This window comes from Poecilia reticulata, chromosome 9 (assembly GCF_904066995.2).
Source record: "Poecilia reticulata chromosome 9, P_reticulata-male-v2, whole genome shotgun sequence".
NCBI lineage: Eukaryota > Metazoa > Chordata > Actinopteri > Cyprinodontiformes > Poeciliidae > Poecilia > Poecilia reticulata.
Window position 1 is genome coordinate 35,285,260 of NC_088838.1, and position 21,096 is coordinate 35,306,355.

Genomic DNA, 21,096 nt, shown 5'->3' on the forward strand with positions numbered 1-21,096 from the left:
TATTCGGACCAGAACCATCTGCGCCGCTCAGGGAGCATCAATAAATGATCAGAACCATGTTCATGTCTCTGAGGGGCCCAGCAGCGGTCCGCGGGCCGGTTCCGACCCAAAACACACGAGTTTGGTCCTTTGAAGCCAAGCAGGAATTTTATCCATAATTTTCATAAAAACAAAATGAGTGTAAATGTGAAATCTAAAGGTTTTTCCTTCATTTTGATGCTTTTCTATGGTTTCAGTAAAATCCTCATGATGATTTCAACATCCGGCTGCAGGAGGGAAATGAACCATAAATCTATAGATCTGTGTTGTCCTGTAAAGGTAAAGGTGAGTTTCATCACCTGGACTCAGAAACAGACACGGTCAGAAAGAAGGAGCCGTTTATTAGCCCGCAGTGATCATCGCGTCCGCAGCGGTTCATCCATCCGCCAATAGAATCTAGAAAATCTGCAGGTTACAGTTAGAAAAGCAACAGAAACCGGAAGCTGCCCTCCGGAACCAAAGTCTCCGGATCAGGAAGCCGGACGCTGAAGCGGGCCGGTGCTCACAGGTCCGGTTCTGATCGCAGCTGTCGGAACCAGAACCGGACACCCGGCATGAATCCACTTCAGCCGTTTTAACAATGCGGCGCCGCCCCATCTCCGGCCCAATTCCAGGCGGGTCAGAACCGAACCGAACCGCCGGGGGGCGGGGCGCCTAGCAGTCTTGAGGAAACGCAGATCGGTTAAACACAACATGTGAATTAAACAGAACAGAAATCATTTTAACTGGAGAGCAGTGGAATTTACACAAACTGAATATTTATACGATTTAAATAGACCTGAAGAGGAGAACTCATTATTATTGTCTTTATCATCATCATCACATACAGAAAGCAGAACCATTTCAGCCAGATCTCCGGAAACAAGACAAACCTCTCTGTGGTCCGACAAACGTGGTTCAGCTAACAGAGCAGCCGCCGCGGCTGGCCGCGCCAACATGGCCGCGCCAACATGGCCGCGCCAACATGGCCGCCAAGCGAACCGTCCAACTGCAGCTTGCTAGCATGATCTGAGGACAAAGCATGCAGCTAGCATGTCGGCTAACGAATCTGAAATACTGCAACAGGTGGAATTAAACTGGTAGAAAAATCTCAAGATTTCAAAAAAACAGACATAACTAAAAACTTCAGGACCGACATCTCTTAAAAAATAAAATGAACAAGTCTTTAAATTTTACCAAATTCGCATCAAATAAGCTTAAACAGTAAATTAGCTGAGTTTCGATAAGAAAAGCCAAAAAATATATTTACATTTGTGCAAGTTGATGAAAACAACATAACTTTTTGAGGAACATTACCAACCCTTAAACACACACACACACACACGCACACACACAAAGCATAAATCAGCACCGCACGAATACACACAATGTTAAGCTAACGGGTTCTGGTAGCTAAGCTAACGGGTTCTGGTAGCTAAGCTAACGGGTTCTGGTAGCTAAGCTAACGGGTTCTGGTAGCTAAGCTAACGGGTTCTGGTAGCTAAGCTAACGGGTTCTGGTAGCTAAGCTAACGGGTTCTGGTAGCTAAGCTAACGGGTTCTGGTAGCTAAGCTAACGGGTTCTGGTAGCTAAGCTAACGGGTTCTGGTAGCTAAGCTAACGGGTTCTGGTAGCTAAGCTAAAACACTTTCAGCTAAATTGTTAACGCGGGTAAAGCAGGCAGGAAAATGTCAAAACTCAAGCAGGTTCGGCAGCTTATCAAATTAAAACGGATCATTTTGGAGTTAATTAATATTTAACCATTTTCACCATCCTTTTCTTTGGAGCCTTTAATTTCTGGTTTTGTCCGTTTTTCCTAACCATATTTAAAACATCTTTAGTAGCTTGTTAATTTCATGTCCACAGCACCAATTTCAGAGAATCAGACGAGTTCTTCCTTATGCCAACTCCAAGGTTTAAAAATAAATCATCAGAACTGAAATCTGGACCCATTTTTAGTTGGAAAATCAACACTAATAATGTGCGACCTGGTTTAGATGTTTAAATTGTAATTGCACATGCAGGGTTAGAGTCTGGGGTTAGCGTGAAGCTAAGCTAATTACTCAGTATTTAAGTTTTTGTTCACATTGAATCCAGTTAGGATGTTAAAAATGAAACAGCAAATATCAAAATACTGATCGACTGTGTTGCTTCCCACTATTTTATTAAATTCAAAGTCGTCATTTTTCTCCTGTAGTTTAACAAGATTTAACGTTTTTGAGATTAAAGTCTGTTTTTGATGTTGGCTGTAAATCTGACCTTTAACCTTTGAGCTGATGACATCACAGGTTAGCATAAATTTGCATATTGAGAGGAGAGATAAAAATATGACGGTTTACATGTGAATACTTTTTGTTTAAAGATTATTCAGCTAAAGCTCAAATATCAGCAAGTTTAACAGATACTTAAAAAATGGATTTTTATTTCCGTTGCAGAATATTCACATTATTTCTTTGCTGAAAGTGACTAAAGGTTTAACTTTGCTTGCATTTCTTAATGTGTTCAAACGTTAGTGGAGAGAATCAGAGGGACGTTAAGTTAGCTGGTTAGTTAAGTTCTGACTGCTGTTACTTCAGTTCCTGTTAACAACTCAAATGTTGCGCCAACATGAATATTTCATGCAGATTTACTGAGCTTCGGTTGTTAAAACAGAAAAGTTGTGCATAGAGCGCCTGGCAGTTTGTTAGCAAGTTAAAAAAGAATATCAGTAAATGTCAAAGATCAATAGCTTTTTATTCTGTCAGCTCTTAAATTGTCAAGGCAGAACAGTGTTCACACGTTAAAACCATCAGGCTCACCTGATTACTTGGTTCAGGACTTTTGATAGAACGTCCGTTCATCTCCCACATCCACTCAGCTACATCCAGCTAAAACATTCATTCAGCAAACACCCGCTGAGGTAACACGGACCAGCTTCAACGTTTCTCCACTCAAACTAAGCACAACTAACAGCAATAATTCAGTTTCACTGGAAGAAAACAGGCTAAGCTCCTGTTCCAACAACAACTGGTGCTGAACTGCTGAGGTTCTTCGACCACAGAGAGATCTGGCTTTAGACAACAATATGATCACCACTTGTTTCATCGTTACATAATAAAACCGAGTTCACTATCGACAAACAGGAATAATCAAACCAAAGAAAACAATCGTGTCATTGCACCTCCAAGATGGCGACTACAGGTGAAAACAGACCCAGCGAGCAGAAATTTAGTACAAAATACAGTTTTATCTCCGACGGTAAAACATCACATTTCCATCCAACGCTATTAAAATATTTCTATGCCAAAATAAAAAAGATAACTGAGAGTCAACACACAATCTGACGCATGCTTTAAAACATTATCATGAACAAAATAATAATATATCTGATTTTCTTACTCAAGACTGCTAAGCCTTTTACCGTTTATCAGAAAAATAAAACTAGACAAAATATAGATTATACTGGATTTGTTTTTGTTCAAAGCCACACTGATAGATCTTTAAGTTCAAGTTTGATAAAAAAAAAAAGAAAATCAGGTCTATGCTGTGGAGACCAGAGGCTAGTCCAAAAAAACCTGCCTGACAAAATATCAACTCTGTAAGGTTAAAAAACAGAAAGACAAGAGTTTGTGATTTTTCAGTTAATCCTTAGTTTTTCTCTACAAAAAGGAAGAAAGAAGCGGCAGAGCGTTGCTTGGAAACCCCGTTTTGGTTGCTGTCAACGACCGTCCGACGCCTGGAGCCGAGACGAAGGAGCCTCTAGTGATCCTGGCAGAAACAAGACGACACGGTGGATCAGCGGGTTCACCGCGGCCCGGCGGAGGAGGGCGGAGCCTCGGGTGTTACCTGGATCTGGGCGGGGTTCCACAGGTAGGGCTGCTGTCTGTAGTATTCTGCTAACACTGCAGTGTAGTCTGGCACCGAACTCTGCTGAGACGACTGACCTGCAACAGCAAGACCACAATGACACCATGAACCGCTCATGTTACAGCGCAGCCCCGAGTAGCGCAGCCCCGAGTTAGCGCAGCCCCGAGTTAGCGCAGCCCCGAGTTAGCGCAGCCCCGAGTTAGCGCAGCCCCGAGTTAGCGCAGCCCCGAGTTAGCGCAGCCCCGAGTTAGCGCAGCCCCGAGTTAGCGCAGCCCCGAGTTAGCGCAGCCCCGAGTTAGCGCAGCCCCGAGTTAGCGCAGCCCCAAGTTAGCGTAGCCCAGAGTTAGCGTAGCCCAGAGTTAGCGTAGCCCCGAGTTAGCGGGTTCTGGATCTATAGAGCCAAGTTAGCGTAGCCCCGAGTTAGCGCTGCCCCGAGTTAGCGCAGCCCCGAGTTAGCGCAGCCCCGAGTTAGCGCAGCCCCGAGTTAGCGCAGGCCCGAGTTAGCGGGTTCTGGATCTATAGAGCCAAGTTAGCGCAGCCCAGTTAGCGTAGCCCCGAGTTAGCGTAGCCCCGAGTTAGCGTAGCCCAGTTAGCGTAGCCCCGTTAGCGTAGCCCCGAGTTAGCGTAGCCCCGAGTTAGCAGGTTCCTTATGGACGGAACGCCGTGTTAAGAGTCGGACCTCCATCCTAATTGATTATATTTCTGGTTCTGTTTAGCGTGACCTTCCCTGAAGGCAGCTGCCACGGTTTCGCATGTCAGGCAGTGGGAAGCGGGCCGACCGGATCAGAACCGGACTGTACAGTGAGCAACAAGTGAGCGTTCATGCAGCCGTACTCTGTTTCTTGTAGTAGTCCTCCCAGGCCTTGCTGTAGTCCGTCATCATGTTCTGAGGCTGGTTCTGCTGACCTGCACACACACACACACACACACACACACACACACACACACACACACACACACACACACACACACACACACACACACACACACACACACACACACACACACACCGTCATCCTGTGTCCGTCCAGCAGCCGCTTCCTGCCAGGTGAACTCTCCCTTCCTCAGAAACTGCACCGTGTGTGTGTGTGTGTGTGTGTGTGTGTGTGTGTGTGTGTGTGTGTGTGTGTGTGCACTTGCCTAGCTTCTTATAGTACTGCTCCCATGCTTTGGAGTAGTCCATCTGTCCTGTCTGAGCCAAACTGTGACCTACACACACACACACAGCTTCAGCCGCTCGGACCCCCAGCCTGACGCTGCCCTGAACTCACCACTAACCAGGCAGGAGGCTGCAGCCAGAGCCGTGTGTGTGTGTGTGTGTGTGTGTGTGTGTGTGTGGGCCCACCTGGGTCCTGCTGGCCCGGGTTCTGCCAGCTGGTCTGGTAGGTGTTCCCCCAAACGCCGGTCACAAACGGCTGGCCGCTGCTGCAGACACAGACACCTGGTGAACACCTGCTGACAACCGGCCAATCACGTCGTCAGCTCACATTCAGCCTAATCAATAATCTGAAACTGATCAGATTATCTGACTGTAATCTGAACAAGATGGGATTTCAGACGAAAATGTAAAAACGGCATTTTGACCCGTTGACCCCAAACCTGTAGAACAACAGATCTATAGAGCTAGAGATCTATACAGGAGGATCTATGTAACAGGATCTATAGATCTATAGATCTATACAGGAGGATCTATGTAACAGGATCTATAGATCTATAGATCTATACAGGAGGATCTATAGATCTATAGATCTATAGATCTATAAAGGAGGATCTATAGATCTATAGAGGAGGATCTCACAGTGTTTCCAACATTCTGAAATAAACATGAACTTTTTTTCTTCTGTTTTATAAACAACCAGGACGAGACGCTCTGGACGGATCCATTCAGCTCCTCACTTCCTGTTTAAACCTGAAGACGGAGCCTCTGATTGGCTGGGAGGCTGCCGTGAACAGCTCAGGGGTCAGGGGTCAGAGGTTCTTACTTCTGGTGGGCGGCAGGGCCCTGGGTGAAGGGGCTGAAGCCGAATCCTCCGTTGCTCATGATCCCCGATCCCTGCAGGGAGACGAGACGGAACCGTGAGCGCGGACCGGGCCGGCTGGAACCCGGGCCGGACCCCCAGCGGGGCGCGTTCGGCCGCTCACCCCGATCTTGTCGTCGATGAGCTGGCGGGCGACCTCCATCTGCTGGGCGGAGCCGCGGATGGTGAAGACCCGGGTGTTGGGGTCGGTGGAGGGCGGAGGGTTCCTCTGCAGCTCCACGTGGGCACCAGACTGCTGGTTGATGCTCTTGATGGTCTCACCACCTGCAGGGAGGAGCACGCATCACTTCCTGCTCGCAGCGCGCCACTTCCTGCTCTCAGCGCGCGTCACTTCCTGCTAACACGCATCACTTCCTGCTCTCAGCGCGCGTCACTTCCTGCTAACACGCGTCACTTCCTGCTAACACGCGTCACTTCCTGCTTGCATCACTTCCTGCTAACACGCGTCACTTCCTGCTTGCATCACTTCCTGCTCTCAGCGCGCGTCACTTCCTGCTAACACGCATCACTTCCTGCTCTCAGCGCGCGTCACTTCCTGCTAACACGCGTCACTTCCTGCTCTCAGCGCGCGTCACTTCCTGCTAACACGCATCACTTCCTGCTCTCAGCCCGCGTCACTTCCTGCTCGCAGCCCGCGTCACTTCCTGCTCGCAGCACGCATCACTTCCTGCTTGCATCACTTCCTGCTCTCAGCGCGCGTCACTTCCTGCTAACACGCATCACTTCCTGCTCTCAGCGCACATCACTTCCTGCTAACACGCATCGCTTCCTGCTCTCAGCGCGCGTCACTTCCTGCTAACACGCATCACTTCCTGCTCTCAGCGCGCGTCACTTCCTGCTCTCAGCGCGCGTCACTTCCTGCTAACGCGCGTCACTTCCTGCTCTCAGCGCGCGTCACTTCCTGCTAACGCGCGTCACTTCCTGCTCTCAGCGCGCGTCACTTCCTGCTAACACGCATCACTTCCTGCTCTCAGCGCGCGTCACTTCATGCTAACACGCATCACTTCCTGCTCTCAGCGCGCGTCACTTCCTGCTCTCAGCGCGCGTCACTTCCTGCTAACGCGCGTCACTTCCTGCTCTCAGCGCGCGTCACTTCCTGCTAACGCGCGTCACTTCCTGCTCTCAGCGCGCGTCACTTCCTGCTCTCAGCGCGCGTCACTTCCTGCTCTCAGCGCGCGTCACTTCCTGCTCTCAGCGCGCGTCACTTCCTGCTCGCATCACTTCCTCCTCTCAACGCGCGTCACTTCCTCCTCTCAACGCGCGTCACTTCCTGCTCGCATCACTTCCTCCTCTCAACGCGCGTCACTTCCTGCTCTCAGCGCGTACAGAGTGTGTGCAGCCGCTTCTCATGGTGTCTAAATACGTCACATTAATCTCTGTGGCTTTTAGTTTGGAAGCTGCAGCTCAACCCTCTCAACCTCCACACACACACACACACACACACACACACACACACACACACACACACACACACACACACACACACACACACACACACACACACACACACACACACACACACACACACACACACACACACACACACACACACACACACACACACACGGTTCTCCTCTCTGCCTGATGAATCTGCGCCCCTCCGACTTTGTTCCCGGTTCTGACCCGATCGGGTCTGAGCAGAACCGGTGGGGGCGGGGCTTGTGCTCCTACCTTTGCCGATGACCAGGCCGCACTTATCAGCTGGGATTGTGTATGTGACCTCCTGCAGCGGGCCTGGAGAGCCCATGGTCCAGTCGCCGCGACCTCTGACCCTGGAGCTCCGCAGGGCCGAGCCGAAGCCGTCCCGCTCCTGGACACAGGAACGGGATGAGGGGAGGTTCTGACCCGGTTCTGGCTCCGCCGGTTCTGGCCGGGCTTACCTGGGCCGTCTGGATGAGCTCGTTGATGAGGTGGACGGCGTGCTGGCAGCGGTCCGGCTGGCCCATCACCATGGCAACGCGCTCGGGACTGATGCCGTCATCTGGACACAGCCGGGGTCAAAGGTCAGAACCGCTTCACTCAGCCGGTTGTTAAACATCACACAGAACCAGAACCGGCTTCCGGGCTAAAACCGAAACCTGATCAAGTATTGGAGCATCGATTATTATGGTCTGGAGGGATTTTATGGAGGACGACCCGGTTCCGACCCGGTTCCGACGGTTCCGACCTGCTTTGAACTGAACTCTGACCCCGGCGTCGTTCTGGATCTTCTTGATCATCTCTCCGTTCCTGCCGATAACGATGCCAACGGCGAACCTCGGAACCGGAACCTGTGGACGGATTGGACCTGGGGTTAGCGAGGCATGGGGACGGCGGTCCGGTCCCGGTTCTGGAGCGTGGGTCGGGTCTTACGTCCAGACTGGTTCCGCCCAGCCGACCTCCGAAGTCGCTGCGTCCGGACCGAAAGTCCCCGTCCTTCTCCCGGATCACCTCCAGAACCAGCTCCTTGGCCGCCTGTGGATCGGAACCAGAACCGGGTTTAGCATGGAGGACTCCAGGTCCAGGAAGGTTCTGGACCCGGACATCTAAACTCATCCTGATTCATGACCTTTGACCTCCTGCCACCTCATAAGGCCCGTGAACCGGGTCCGGGCCCAGAACCGGTTCTGGTACCTGGACTTTGTAGGGATCTCCAGAGATGCGGAGCGGCTTGTCGGCGCCGGTCGGCAGCGGCCCGTCCTGGATCATCATCATCTTGACCCCGGCCCGCTCCTGGCAGAACCAGAACCAGAGGCTGAAGCCGGGCCCAGCAGAACCCGTCCAAGGCGGTCCGGTTCGTCCTACCTGCAGCTGCTTGATGGTGTCGCCGCCGCGGCCGATCACCAGCCCCACCTTGCTGGCCGGGATCAGCATCTCCTGCACCGCGGCGCCGCCGTCACCGTCGCCATGGAAACCAGGCCCATTCCGACACCGCTCCACGATCTGGACCAGCAGCCGCTTCGCCTGCCTGGACAGAACCAGAACCGTTACGGAGCGGGGTCCACAGGAACCAGACCCTGAGGAACCGGGTCAGCGGCGCCGACACTCACTCGATGCTCTCTGGCGTTCCCGTCAGTGAACACGGCCGCTCCATCAGCCCTCCGCTGTCTGAGACGCAAAGCAGCCGTCAGCGGGTCAGAACCGGCTCAGAACCGGGTCCTGGGCTGGTTCTGGACTCACCTGAGGCGATCTGGATCTTACATCCCGACTCCAGCTGGATCCTGGTGATCTGCTCGCCGCCTCTGCCGATAACTGAGGAGCAACAAGCAGAGAGGTGAGCGGGCCGCCGCCGACCAGAACCAGAACCTCAGGGTGATACTCACTGAAGCCCACCATCCGGTCCGGGACCTTGTACTCCTCCGTCATCACCCTGCACACACACACACACACACACACACACACACACACACACACACACACACACACACACACACACACACACACACAGGTGATGGATCTATAACGATCTCATCTCACACTGAGCGCTATTAGCAAACAGAACATGGAGCTGAGAGCAGGGGATGATGGGAGCCCTGCTGTGTGTGTGTGTGTGTGTGTGTGTGTGTGTGTGTGTGTGTGTGTGTGTGATCAATAGCAGCTGCTCCTACCTCTGATGGCCCATGGCTGGAAGCTGGTTACCCACTGAGGAGAGAGAAGCTGCCGTTAGATCCCGTCTACTGATCCGCCTCACTGACTACAACAGGAACAACATGGCTGCTTCTGATAGGTCAAAGGTCAGAGAACAGACCTAAAGTTCCTGAGGAACACTGCAGACATTCTCCAGGTTCAGTAAAAGGTCCAGAAACTGTGCTAACATGCTAACATTGCTAACATGCTAATGGTGCTAACATGCCAACATTGCTAACATGCTAATGGTGCTAACATGCCAACATTGCTAACATGCTAATGGTGCTAACATGCCAACATTGCTAACATGCTAATGGTGCTAACATGCCAACAGTGCTAACATGCTAATGGTGCTAGCTACTCTCTTGAGCCCGTCTGGACTCGTTCACACTAGTTAACATGCTAACAGTGCTAACATGCTAATGGTGCCAGCTACGCTCTGGACCCGGTCTGGACTCGTTCACACTGGGTAGGGGTTGCACCAATTAGTCGATTCTTTTCTCTGCAATGAGTCCCAATCACGTGACTAAACAGATTTTTCCAAGGAAATGAAAGAAGGTGGACTAGGTGAGTTCGTCAGAAAGCTCAAATTGTATAAAAACGTAAATAATTTAACAAAGAGAAACTGTAAATTACAGCATAGGCTCCTGCATTGGGGCGGTGGCGGCGCGTTGGTTAGCGCGGCGCCCGCATATAGAGACTTCAGCCCGCGGTGGTCAGGAGTCCGACTCCCGTCCTCCATTCGCTGGGCCCATCGTGCCTCTCTCTCCTGCTTCGCTCTCTCTGCCCCCTTACTGTCAGATTGCTGTCAAATAAACTAGTGCCGAAAAAATCCTTAAAAAAAAAAAAGGCTACCAGAGTAACGGGCGTCAACGCGTCATGATGTCAGGCTTTTTATCCCCCAGCTGATCAGCGTCATCCTGCGTATTGAAGCTTCTAACCTGGCAGCTTTACGCTCTTATAGAAATATGGTTTGACTACATCTGGAAACTAAGTCCAAGCTTCACCCTGAGGGTCAGATAGAGGTCATCTCTGCCGCCGTCTGCATGTCGGTTCAGAGAGACGCTGCTGAGTCAGCAGAGCTTCCCGCTGCTCATCGGGCGGAGGAGCAGCGGGAAGCTTCGCTGGATTCAGCTGTAACCAAACGGGATCCGTTCATAATACGTTTGGTTTGTGAGGATCCAAAAGCGCCATGTGGTCAGTGTGGTAACTGGACTCGAGTATCCAGGGATCATCAGCATCAGCCGGTGTTTGTAAGAAAAAAAAAAAAAAAGGTCAGACCGACTTTGTGCAACGAACTTTTCTCCGCTGCTCACAAAGAATGATGTTTATTACTCTTTTAATTCTCCATAATAGACTTAGTGAAAGCGGGAGAAGAGTGTAGGGGTTAATATTAGCCGTGAAAATAGCTGATAAAGCCTCCAAGTAGTTGTGAAGGGGTTTGAGTTTACGTCACTCTGATGTCATCGCGACTAGTCGACATCGACTCGACTATTATGATGTAGTCGACCTTAAAAAATAGGTAGTCGTTCAACCCCCAACACTGGTTAACATGCTAATGGTGCTAACATGCTAATGGTGCTAACATGCTAACGGTGCTAACATGCTAATGGTGCCAACATGCTAATGGTGCTAACAAGCTAACGGTGCTAACATGCTAATGGTGCTAACTACGCTCTGGACCCGGTCTGGACTCGTTTATACTGGTTAACATGCTAACAGTGCTAACATGCTAACGGTGCTAACTACTCTCTGGACCCGGTCTGGACTCGTTTATACTGGTTAACATGCTAATGGTGCTAACATGCTAATGGTGCTAACTATGCTCTGGACCCGGTCTGGACTCGTTTATACTGGTTAACATGCTAATGGTGCTAACATGCTAATGGTGCTCTGGACCCGGTCTGGACTCGTTCATACTGGTTAACATGCTAATGGTGCTAACATGCTAATGGTGCTCTGGACCCGGTCTGGACTCGTTTATACTGGTTAACATGCTAACATGCTAACGGTGCTAGCTACTCTCTGGACCCGGTCTGGACTCGTTCCGGACCAAAGCGGATGTTTGCTCTAAACTGACGCGCCGCTGTTCGCCGTAGCCTAAGCCCCGCCCACACAGGAACGTTAAACTCAGAGTCCCTGTTGTCAGGGAGACGGTGTTTTAGGCGTGGAGGTTATATGGCCTTCTCCAAACTATGCTTAGCGCCACCTACTTGTCTGGAGGATTAAATCGATAATCTGGACGTTCATGAACCGTTACGACTTCAGAGCCAAAGATCTTCAGAAGCTGCCCAGCTAACATGAAGCATCATGGAGGCCAAACATGAGGCGCGCTCCCTGGTCCGGCTCACCTCCGTCCTCCCCGGGTCGCTTCTGTCCAGGGTAGTACAGCGTGGACTCCACGCTTCCTGAGGAGCTGTTGAGGTGGGACATGGCTTCTCCCCCCATTTTCCCCACAATCTGAGGCAAAAAGAGAAAACTCAATTTATCACCGTTGAATGTATCAAACCTGGAGATTTTACATAAACACCAGCGTTTTCCAGACTCGGTACTTTAGGCACCAGCTGATTCCAAGAATCAGAGAAATTATCAAGTTGGTGCTCATCACAAAATGACTTGAAAACACAAAAGATAAATTCACAGTTACATTTGTATGTTTTTCTGAACATAACTAGCAAACATCTGAGTCGCAGCGCCGCCCAGGAGGAAATCCGGCTGGAAAATGTCAAACTTGCTCTAAAAACGTTCATCAGTTCTGTAGAACGGCGAGTCGGATAAAAACCGGCCATAAAACCTGATCTGGGATATGCAGCCGGTCTGGCCAATATTTGGTGGTTAGCTGTGGCGGCTAACAGAGACGCACTGCTTCAGGTAAACATCCCATAATGCTATGCTGCATCGCTGTCACATGACCGTCGCCCCGGGCAGCCAATCGGAGAGCGAGGCGACCAAAACATGGAATCCAGAAAACAAAACGGCGTTCCCGGCGGATCGGGAAGCGATGGGATGGAGACGGCTTAGTTTTTCTGTTAAATATCGTTGCTGCTGCCCAGTCGGCCATGTTTGTTTATTATAATAATAATACTACAAGTTATTTAATTAACTTTAAATATGATAAACATAATTTATGAAATATTTAATATTTGAGAATTTAAAGAATTTGTTGTGATTTCTGGCTCAGAACTAAAAACCAAATCATTTGAAAACATCCTCTTCCTCTTTGAGCAGACGGCGACACGCCAGCTCAGCATCGCCCCCTATGTGCCTGCAGTGAAACTGCAGGTCTGAGTGGGAGGCTGCAGCCCAACAGAACCAGAACCATTACAGTCAGCAGGGAGGTTCTGGTCCAGTAATTTATTGTTTTATGATGTTTTCCATGTTCAGATGATAAACATGAAGATCTGGAAGTTTTAAATGGTTCCAGGTGACGCTTTGTTGCTCGTTTTTAAAAAGATTAATGAATAAAAACATTTCTTATTTGAATTTGAAAGTGTCTCTGTTGCTCTGAGCGTTCGACTGGCGGAGCAGATTTACCCTAAAAGATGTTTACAATAGATGCGTTTAAAGCCGGCAGAGCCGACCAATCACGGCGCTGCCCGTTGCCTCGCGCGCCGCTTGATCTCTGAAGTTGACCTCAGAGCCTCCTGTCACTCAAACTGGACTCAGGCTGACCTGATGGATATTTGCATCAACTTCCTGTGAGGAATTATGTTTCTGTGCAGAAATCACGGTAGGAGTCCAAACCCACCGTTAGCTCTGGTTGCGCAGCTCTATGTGAACCGCAGGAATAACTTGTAGTCGCTTTCAGAGGAGCGGTGAGAATGATTAATAATTATGCGGCGCTTCCATGTCACTGGCTGCCCAGCGTGTGGCGCCGTCTGCCCTGTGAAGTTCATGTCTGTCCCGGTCGGTCGGCGCGTTAGCGGCTAACGAACCTCATCACGCAGGTTCAGCCCGGTGAGGAGCTCCATCCTCTCCTCGGTCACTTCATGCTGGTTTTATATTATTATGTTTGGTATCATTTCCCGGTTATGCGAAGCATCAAACCGTATCGATGCTTAATGAGCGGAGAGATCAGAGAAACTCCTCCGATAAACTGGACGACCAAAACAGTTTCTGAGATTCAGACAGAAACGTTGGAGCTGCTAAAGCTACATTAGCATCATTTCATTAAATCTCCTGTTTGCTGCTCATCTCTGCCCAGTGCGGCAGGTTTAACTCATCCTGCAGGGCCGGTCCAAGGCTGATGGGGCCTGGGGCAGAATCTGACTGAGGGGCCCCATCAGCAGCTCTAACAGCTTCTGGGTTTAACTGGCCAACCTAAAAACCATCAGTTATAATCCAGTTTGTTAATTTGTATTTGTGAACAAACGGCTCAAACTCAAAGATTAAACTCACAGCACCAGATTGTTGCCATGGTAACTAGGGCTGAAACGATTCCTCGGATGATTCGAGTCCCTCGATTATTAAAATTCCTCGAGGAAACTTTTCCTGCCTCGAAGCTTCATTAATTTACGTTTTATCATTTAGCACCGTGTTCCGCCCGGAACATGATCTGCGTTGCACGGAGCTCTGACTTCCTCTGAGTCGTTGGCGGAAGCTACGTGTTAGCGGCATAACGTCCAATCTGCAGGTTCGGCCCGCTGGGATTTTACTGATTGGTGATAATTCCGGGTTTTCATGGTTTTCGGGCCCAATAAACATCCTTAAAATGCTGCTGGGAGTCCGGCAGCCTTTCTGCTCCGGAGCTGCTGGTTGGAGCCGAGGAGGATTTCTACAGGTGAGCGGAGAGACGGAGCGGCGGGAGGCTGATGCTAACAGAGCAGCTTTACGGACGAACCGCACAGCAAACTTAGATCATCCGGGTCCGAACAGACGGGAGGCGGAACATGGCGGGTAGATGAGCTTCTGAACGGAGGAGCTGTAAACATCCCGTGTTGCTCCCGGTCTGACCTTCACCTGCCCTCCGGTTTGACCTTCGCCTGACCTTCACCTGCCCTCCGGTCTGACCTTCGCCTGCCCTCCGGTCTGACCTTCGCCTGCCCTCCGGTTTGACCTTCGCCTGACCTTCACCTGCCCTCCGGTCTGACCTTCGCCTGCCCTCCGGTCTGACCTTCGCCTGCCCTCCGGTCTGACCTTCGCCAGGTTTGGGGTGAGGTCAGAGTTCATCTGTTAAACTGACTGAAGATGAACTGAAAGCTGGAGCATTTCTACATGTGAGCCTTTATCAGTAAATTCAGATCTTTGTGTAACTTTTCTTCAGGTTAACTCAGAAAATGAGCCGTTATTGTTACAGGTTAGTTCATAAACTACAGAAAAGTAACTTGGGGAGCCGATATCGATATCTGATCGTAACGCTGGAGTTATGGAAGATTTACCAATATTTTATATTAACTTTTTTATCCGATTACTGGATTAACCGTAAGAATAATCAATAATTACTAAAATATTTGTTTACAACAGCCCTAATGGTAACAGAACAATCCAACTGTGAATATTGAACTTTGAACTTTTACAAAGTAAAACTTGCCAGATCCTTAAAATCTCACATTTAAATGTTAAACCATTTATTTTATGTTTGCTGAAACCATTAAATCAAATTCAGCAGCATTGATCATAAACGTTACATTTATGTATCTGTTCAAATATCAGCATTTATGGGGCCCCTGAAGCCCTGGGGGCCCATGGAGCTGCTGAAGCCCTGGGGGCCCATGGAGCTGCTGAAGCCCTGGGGGCCCATGGAGCTGCTGAAGCCCTGGGGGCCTGATGGGGCCCCTGAAGCCCTGGGGGCCCATGGAGCTGCTGAAGCCCTGGGGGCCCCTGAAGCCCTGGGGGCTCCATGGAGCTGCTGAAGCCCTGGGGGCCTGATGGGGCCCCTGAAGCCCTGGGGGCCTGATGGGGCCCCTGAAGCCCTGGGGGCCTGATGGGGCCCCTGAAGCCCTGGGGGCCCATGGAGCTGCTGAAGCCCTGGGGGCCCCTGAAGCCCTGGGGGCCCCATGGGGCCCCTGATTTAAGTTGGATTAAACACAAGTGATTGATATTAATTTAAATGTGTTGTTTTTAAGGCCAGTCGTTTAAATGGCGTCTCACCCGCCATGTTTTCCCTTCAACATATTTTTACATTTCTACCTTTCAGCACAAAAACACGGTGGAGCCGATCGACACGGTTACTGAGGGAAACCGACATTAATAAACTGATTCACTCTTTAGTTTAGTCCACCTGATATCTGGGAGAACTTTTGCTTTTCATCCACACAAAATGTCAGTTTAATATAATTAAAAATGATAATTTGTGTGTTTCAGGCTGCAGGTCCCTCATGCTGCAGGTAATATTCACACGTTAACGTCATCTGGATTCTTCTTCTCTGAACGAAGCTCCAGGTGGAGCGCCGGGCGCCATGTTCAACTCCCAACAGGAAGTGGTGGTTGTTTAGAAGCCTTCTGATTGGCTGACAGGTGTTGGTGTGGCGCTACACTGCCCCCTGTGGGCCTGGCATGTTTCAATCAACAGATTCCTTCATGTGGATGAAACTCGGAAACGTTTGTTTCCATGGCGACCGGCTACATGAGGAGACGACTGACTGGAGTAAACTATTCCTGATGATAAATCTGGTTCTTGGTCCTGATGATAAATCTGGTTCTGGTTATAAATCTGGTTCTGGTTATAAATCTGGTCCTGATGATAAATCTGGTTCTGGGTCCTGGTTATAAATCTGGTTCTGGGTCCTGGTGATAAATCTGGTTCTGGGTCCTTTCTGAAGGAAACAGGACAGGAAGAAACTTTACTTCTGACTGAGCTCAGTTGGTTCTGATGTTAGTTCCCTGTTTGGTCCTGGAACCGATTCGGTTCTGGTTCCATTTTCGTGGTTCCAGTTCCGATTAGAGCCCTGTTCTGGTGCCCGTTTGGTTCTGGTTCCAGCTCGGTTCTGGTTCTCCTGGCCTCTGCCAGGCCTGGCTCCTGTTTGATGCTCTGGTTCTGTTTTCGTGGTTCCGGTCCATTTCCAGCTCCAGAACCTTCTCGCCCTCCTCCACAGAGCCCTGGTGAAAGCCCCAACCCGGTCCCGGTCCGGGCGGGTGGAGCCACCTGAGCAGGTGAGTCAGTGGGTGCAGCAGGTTCCCCTCCCCTCCCTGTTGCTGTTGCATAACCCAGCCTACTTTCTACCTCCCCACCTCACGGTAAGCAGCCGCCCGCACAGGGAGCGGTGCGGGAGGGGGGCTCCGTCCTGCTGGCCGGGTCTGGACCCCCTCCCCGGACCAGGACCGGTGGCTGGGTCCAGACGCCCACCGGTGAGCGGGGTTTCCCCTCCTCCTGCCCGCTCGGAACCAACAGGTTGCCCCGCAGACTCTCTGACACGTGTGGCCAAAACTTGAGTCCCGCTCCCCCCTTCACTTCCACCCCGACTCCCCCTGCGCTCCGCTCCCGCTGACAGTTCCACAAACTCCCCTCAAACTAACTCGGGAACCGTGTCAGGCCCGGTGAACCGGACCGAACCGGCCTCAAGTCCAACTCCGAGCACCTTTCTGAGCTAGTTAGCATGCTAAGTGTGTTTGTGTTGACGGAGCAGAAGTTCGGAGCAGCAACAGCTCAAACACCATGAAAAGTGCTCCGACTCGGTCCAAACAACGCGGCTCCGCCCGGAACCGGTGTGTGCTAAGCCCCAGAGGAGTTGTTACCTGCCGGGCCCTCTGTAAAGCATCGACCAGGCCGTCTGACTTGAGCCCCGGCTGGTTCATCGAGGCCTGTCCCTGCACCAGCTCCGCCATCACCGCCGCCGTTAGCCGGATTAGCCGCCGCTGCTAGCTGCGCAGAGAGAGGAAAAGCTGCGAGAGGGCTCACTCTGAATCCGTTTTCAGAGGCTCTGTGGGATTGTCAACATGGATGCACACTGTTCACTCAGTTATTCATTAAATGTCCTGGTTAAATTACATATATACATCATTTATGGTTATAAATACAGCAACTAAATTCAGAATACACATGTAAAGTAAACTAAAAACGGAAAACTAAGTTATTAATGAGAGGAAGGAAACAAAAATAAATCTAAAATAGAATGAAATATATGGTGATCATTATACATTTTAAAGCACAGGTTTCACACTCCAGTCCTGCAGGCCTGCTGCCCTGCAACTTTTACATGTGCCTCTGCTGCACCACCTGAATACAATAATTAGGTCCTTAGCAAGACTGTGGAGACCTGATGGACACCAGGAGGAGGAAATGAAGCCGTTTCATTCCAGACTTTTGTGGCACATCTAAAATCAGCAGGACAGAGGAGGACTGGAGTTTGACGCCCTGTAATTATTGTAAAAATAAATAAAAAGTATGATTAAGAGAATACTTGATGTGAAACATTATTTTTCTATGTAACTTGGACAAAAGTGTAGCAAAATCTCAGTATGTTTGATCACTTTTGCTTATTTTCTCTAGTCTATATGTCTTTATTATCTAATATTGATATATATTCTTATTTATGTGTATATAAAGGGTCATGTCTGAAGCTTTAGCTAAAGTGCTAAGTGTGTTAATATATTTTCATTAAAATGTGTTTTTGTACCTACATTTTGTGTGTTAATGCATTTAGTTTGTATATAATTTATATATAAACTTCCCAAATTTTAAAATCTATTACATATTTTTTAATATTTGTAATATTTCCATAACTGTTTGATATATTTCTAAATGAATTTTTAAACAGCATATTTTGGCGTGACTGATTTCACATTTTGTCAGCGTTTTGTTGAAATCACAAGCTTTTATTTATAAGCTTCAGTAATTTCAAAAGGGTCCAATAAAAATTCACAACAAAGCAAATGTTTGCGTTGTAATTTTTCACACATAGCTTCTGTAAAACGTAAAAGATAAAATATTGTTTTGTTTTTCAGCATCAAATGATGTGGACAGTTCATAACTCCCAGAGTGAGCAGGTGTTAACTAAAGAAATGGTTTGAATCTGTTAGTTAGTCTCTGGATTTGACTTGAAAATATTCATTTATAGCCCTTCAGCATTAAGCATCATCATTTATTGCTTATTTTTTATATTCATTTGTTTGTGTTTGGTTTAAAATTAAAAGCAGATATTTAAAACAAAATCTGTTTTGCTAAACTGTGGAGTGGGTCATTGTGTTCATAGACGATCTCTGTAATAGCTCAGCTGTTGACAACTCGTTGCGCTGTTTCCACTTCCGCGTCGAGTCACGTGTTCGAGCCAGCTCCACAGGTGGGGAGAGCAGAAGTTTGAGCAGCAGCAGAAGAAGAAGAAGAAGAAGGTCGGCCTCCATTCTGTGCGGCGGAGTCAGTCAGTCAGTCAGGCTGGTTGGTTAGCAGTCAGTCAGTCAGGCGGGTTGGTTGGTTAGCTGGTTATAGACCAGTTTGGAGGAACCGTCCAGTTTTTCCATCAGCTGAAAACATGATGAACTCTGAGGCAGACATCAGATCCAACCGGTCTGGAGACAGAAACTCAGCATTTAGGTCCAGAAAGAACCAACTAGACTAGCGGTTCTCAACGTGGGCGGTACCGCCCCCCGGGGGGCGTCCAGAGGACGGCAGGGGGCGCTGGCGGACATTTTTACAAAAGGGGGGCGCTGGGTTGCCTTTGGGGGGCGTTTGGTCGAAGGTAAACTTTACACCTTAAATCCACAACAATACCAGTTTAGACTTTGAGCAACTTGGTAAAACTGTATTGTGTAACATTAAATCATGCTTGGCTGCAGCTGTATCGATGGCAGCTCTTCTTCTACTCAGTGTTTGTTAGCTTCTGTTAGCTTCTGTTAGCTTCTTGGCTCCGCTCCTGCTAGTAGCTTCACCGCATCAGTTCAGCGTTTCACCGGCTGATGACGTTGCTGTGATTCACTTTGTCTGGTATTTTCATTTGTTTTTCCAGTTCTGTGATCATGTTAAGCAGCAACTTATATTAAAAAATGTTTTATTGTCCGTTTGAAAGCTGGACGCTTCCATGGAAGGACAACAGAAAATCGCTCTTATAAACATGTAATGACTAAAATCACGACACCCTCACTGTGTATCCCTCTGAACAATGAACACATTTAAATAAAGAAATCCCTCCATGGTGATACCTCGATAGAGAGCGTTCATTTTATAGCGTTAACACGGAGCTGTAAGTGGTCCGGTATGAAACGGGGTGATAGAACAACACAGCACTTTTACATTTCAATAATCAGGATGCAGAAATTGTTTCCATTGTTTTAAAAGGTTTATGTCAGTCTGCCTTTTCCCCATCGATACGCTTCCCCACCGCCCTGCACCTTAAGGGGTTAAAATAAGACGTTCACATTGCGCTAAACTCTGAAACAGGAGTAGCAGGACATAAAACGGAGCGACGAACTAGATGTGAATTATGGCATAAAAACAGAGAATCTGACGCTGAACAGTGAAAAATCAACACATGATGTGAAACATGACGATTAGGCGGCGCAGCAGGTGATGAGTGAAGATTACTGATGGTCAATAAACGATAAAATAAATGTAGCAGCAGGAAAGAAACTAAAGTGGACATAGCAATAAACCAAGAGAGGATAAAACTAATCAAAGGAAACTAAATGGAAATGAATGAAGAACAAAATGCAAGAATAAACTAAGAAACTAAAGTAAATACAGAGGAATAAGCTGGTATGGCAAGACCTTTAGAGCAATAATTAATACAGAGACTGTATGGCATTAAAGGAACTTTAGTTTTTCCACTGAAACCTCTGGTTTGCACAATAAATGCCATGTGGGTGAAGTTTTATGGATGATACTCTGATGTCCCATTCTCCTGAAGGCAGCACAGAGCTGCACCACCAGAAACCCTGAAGAGAAGAAGAGCTGTGATTAATGTAGTTACAGTTCTATCCATGTTTTAATGCTGCAGCTCAGTCGGTTGCTAATAGTTCAAAGTTTAAACTGGCATGTTGAACATCTTTTATCTGGTCATTTTGTGGAATATTTAACTACTAGAATCAATTTAAACTTTAAATGGGACTTTAAAAATCTCTTTAAAAATGAGGAGTCTTTTCCAACTATGTAGAAAGCAGAATGAAATGTTCAAACAAATACACTGTGGCTGTTTAGTAGCTGTGTGGTGTGCCACAGGGTTCAGTGTTCGGCCCAGTAATCTGTAGCCTGACTTGGTAAACAGGTCAATCTGTGCCTTATAACACAAACCGTTACAGGAACCGACCTGTTCTTTAGCATGCTAACTCCTCAGCTCAGATGTTCTTCATGTTTCCCATCAGCCACTCGGACTTCTGGATGACAGACATTTTTCAATATGTCTGGCATTTTTAACCTTTTAAACCAATTATTGTTTCCCATTTTCCCATCCTATTCAAGCAACTGTAACGTGACAATATGAAGCAAAAGAAACAGAACTTTGCTGTTAGCAAGTCTCACACCAGTCAGAGGCGATTTTAACGTTTAGCTTTAGCTTCTGTTGAGTTTTGTGTTCTGAGTGGTTCAGCGTAAATTTACACCAATTTTTTTTTAATGTGTTTAGTAGTTTAGCGTTAGCCTGGAGTCTCTGCAGCTGGATAATAATGTCTGGGTAAGAGCCTCTTGTTGGACGTCAACAGGAAACACTAACAGCCTTAAA

At 48.5% G+C, this 21,096-nt stretch overlaps 1 protein-coding gene across 4 annotated transcripts; it reads right to left on the bottom strand.

Moving 5' to 3' along the window:
* Nucleotides 1–360: 360 nt before the first annotated feature.
* On the bottom strand, nt 361–17,309 carry LOC103460562 (far upstream element-binding protein 3-like). 4 transcript variants are annotated; one of them, XM_081611069.1, is made up of 19 exons: nt 17,183–17,309; nt 11,860–11,968; nt 9,490–9,523; nt 9,205–9,251; nt 9,062–9,133; nt 8,932–8,989; nt 8,687–8,849; nt 8,516–8,614; nt 8,255–8,356; nt 8,070–8,172; nt 7,783–7,883; nt 7,574–7,712; nt 6,006–6,166; nt 5,846–5,916; nt 5,209–5,288; nt 5,004–5,072; nt 4,698–4,769; nt 3,843–3,940; nt 361–3,764 (listed from the first exon to the last, which is right to left on the bottom strand). In XM_081611069.1, exons 1-19 carry the CDS (start codon nt 17,270–17,272, stop codon nt 3,756–3,758), a joined length of 1,677 nt encoding a protein of 558 aa, XP_081467195.1. In that variant the 5' UTR covers nt 17,273–17,309; the 3' UTR covers nt 361–3,755. The 4 variants fall into 4 exon arrangements, with proteins under 4 accessions (XP_081467195.1, XP_081467194.1, XP_081467196.1 ...); XM_081611068.1 differs by having other exon boundaries at nt 5,209–5,315; XM_081611070.1 differs by lacking the exon at nt 5,004–5,072.
* Nucleotides 17,310–21,096: the final 3,787 nt, after the last annotated feature.

Bases quoted from the DNA above. Each gene is read 5' to 3' on its own strand.
- LOC103460562 (XM_081611068.1), bottom strand. From the start codon at position 17,272: ATGGCGGAGCTGGTGCAGGGACAGGCCTCGATGAACCAGCCGGGGCTC. The intron at 8,990-9,061 runs GTGAGTCCAGAA...TTTGCGTCTCAG, and splicing joins TAAGATCCAGATCGCCTCAG to ACAGCGGAGGGCTGATGGAG. The intron at 5,073-5,208 runs GTGGGCCCACAC...GTGTGTGTGTAG, and splicing joins CCCGGGCCAGCAGGACCCAG to GTCACAGTTTGGCTCAGACA.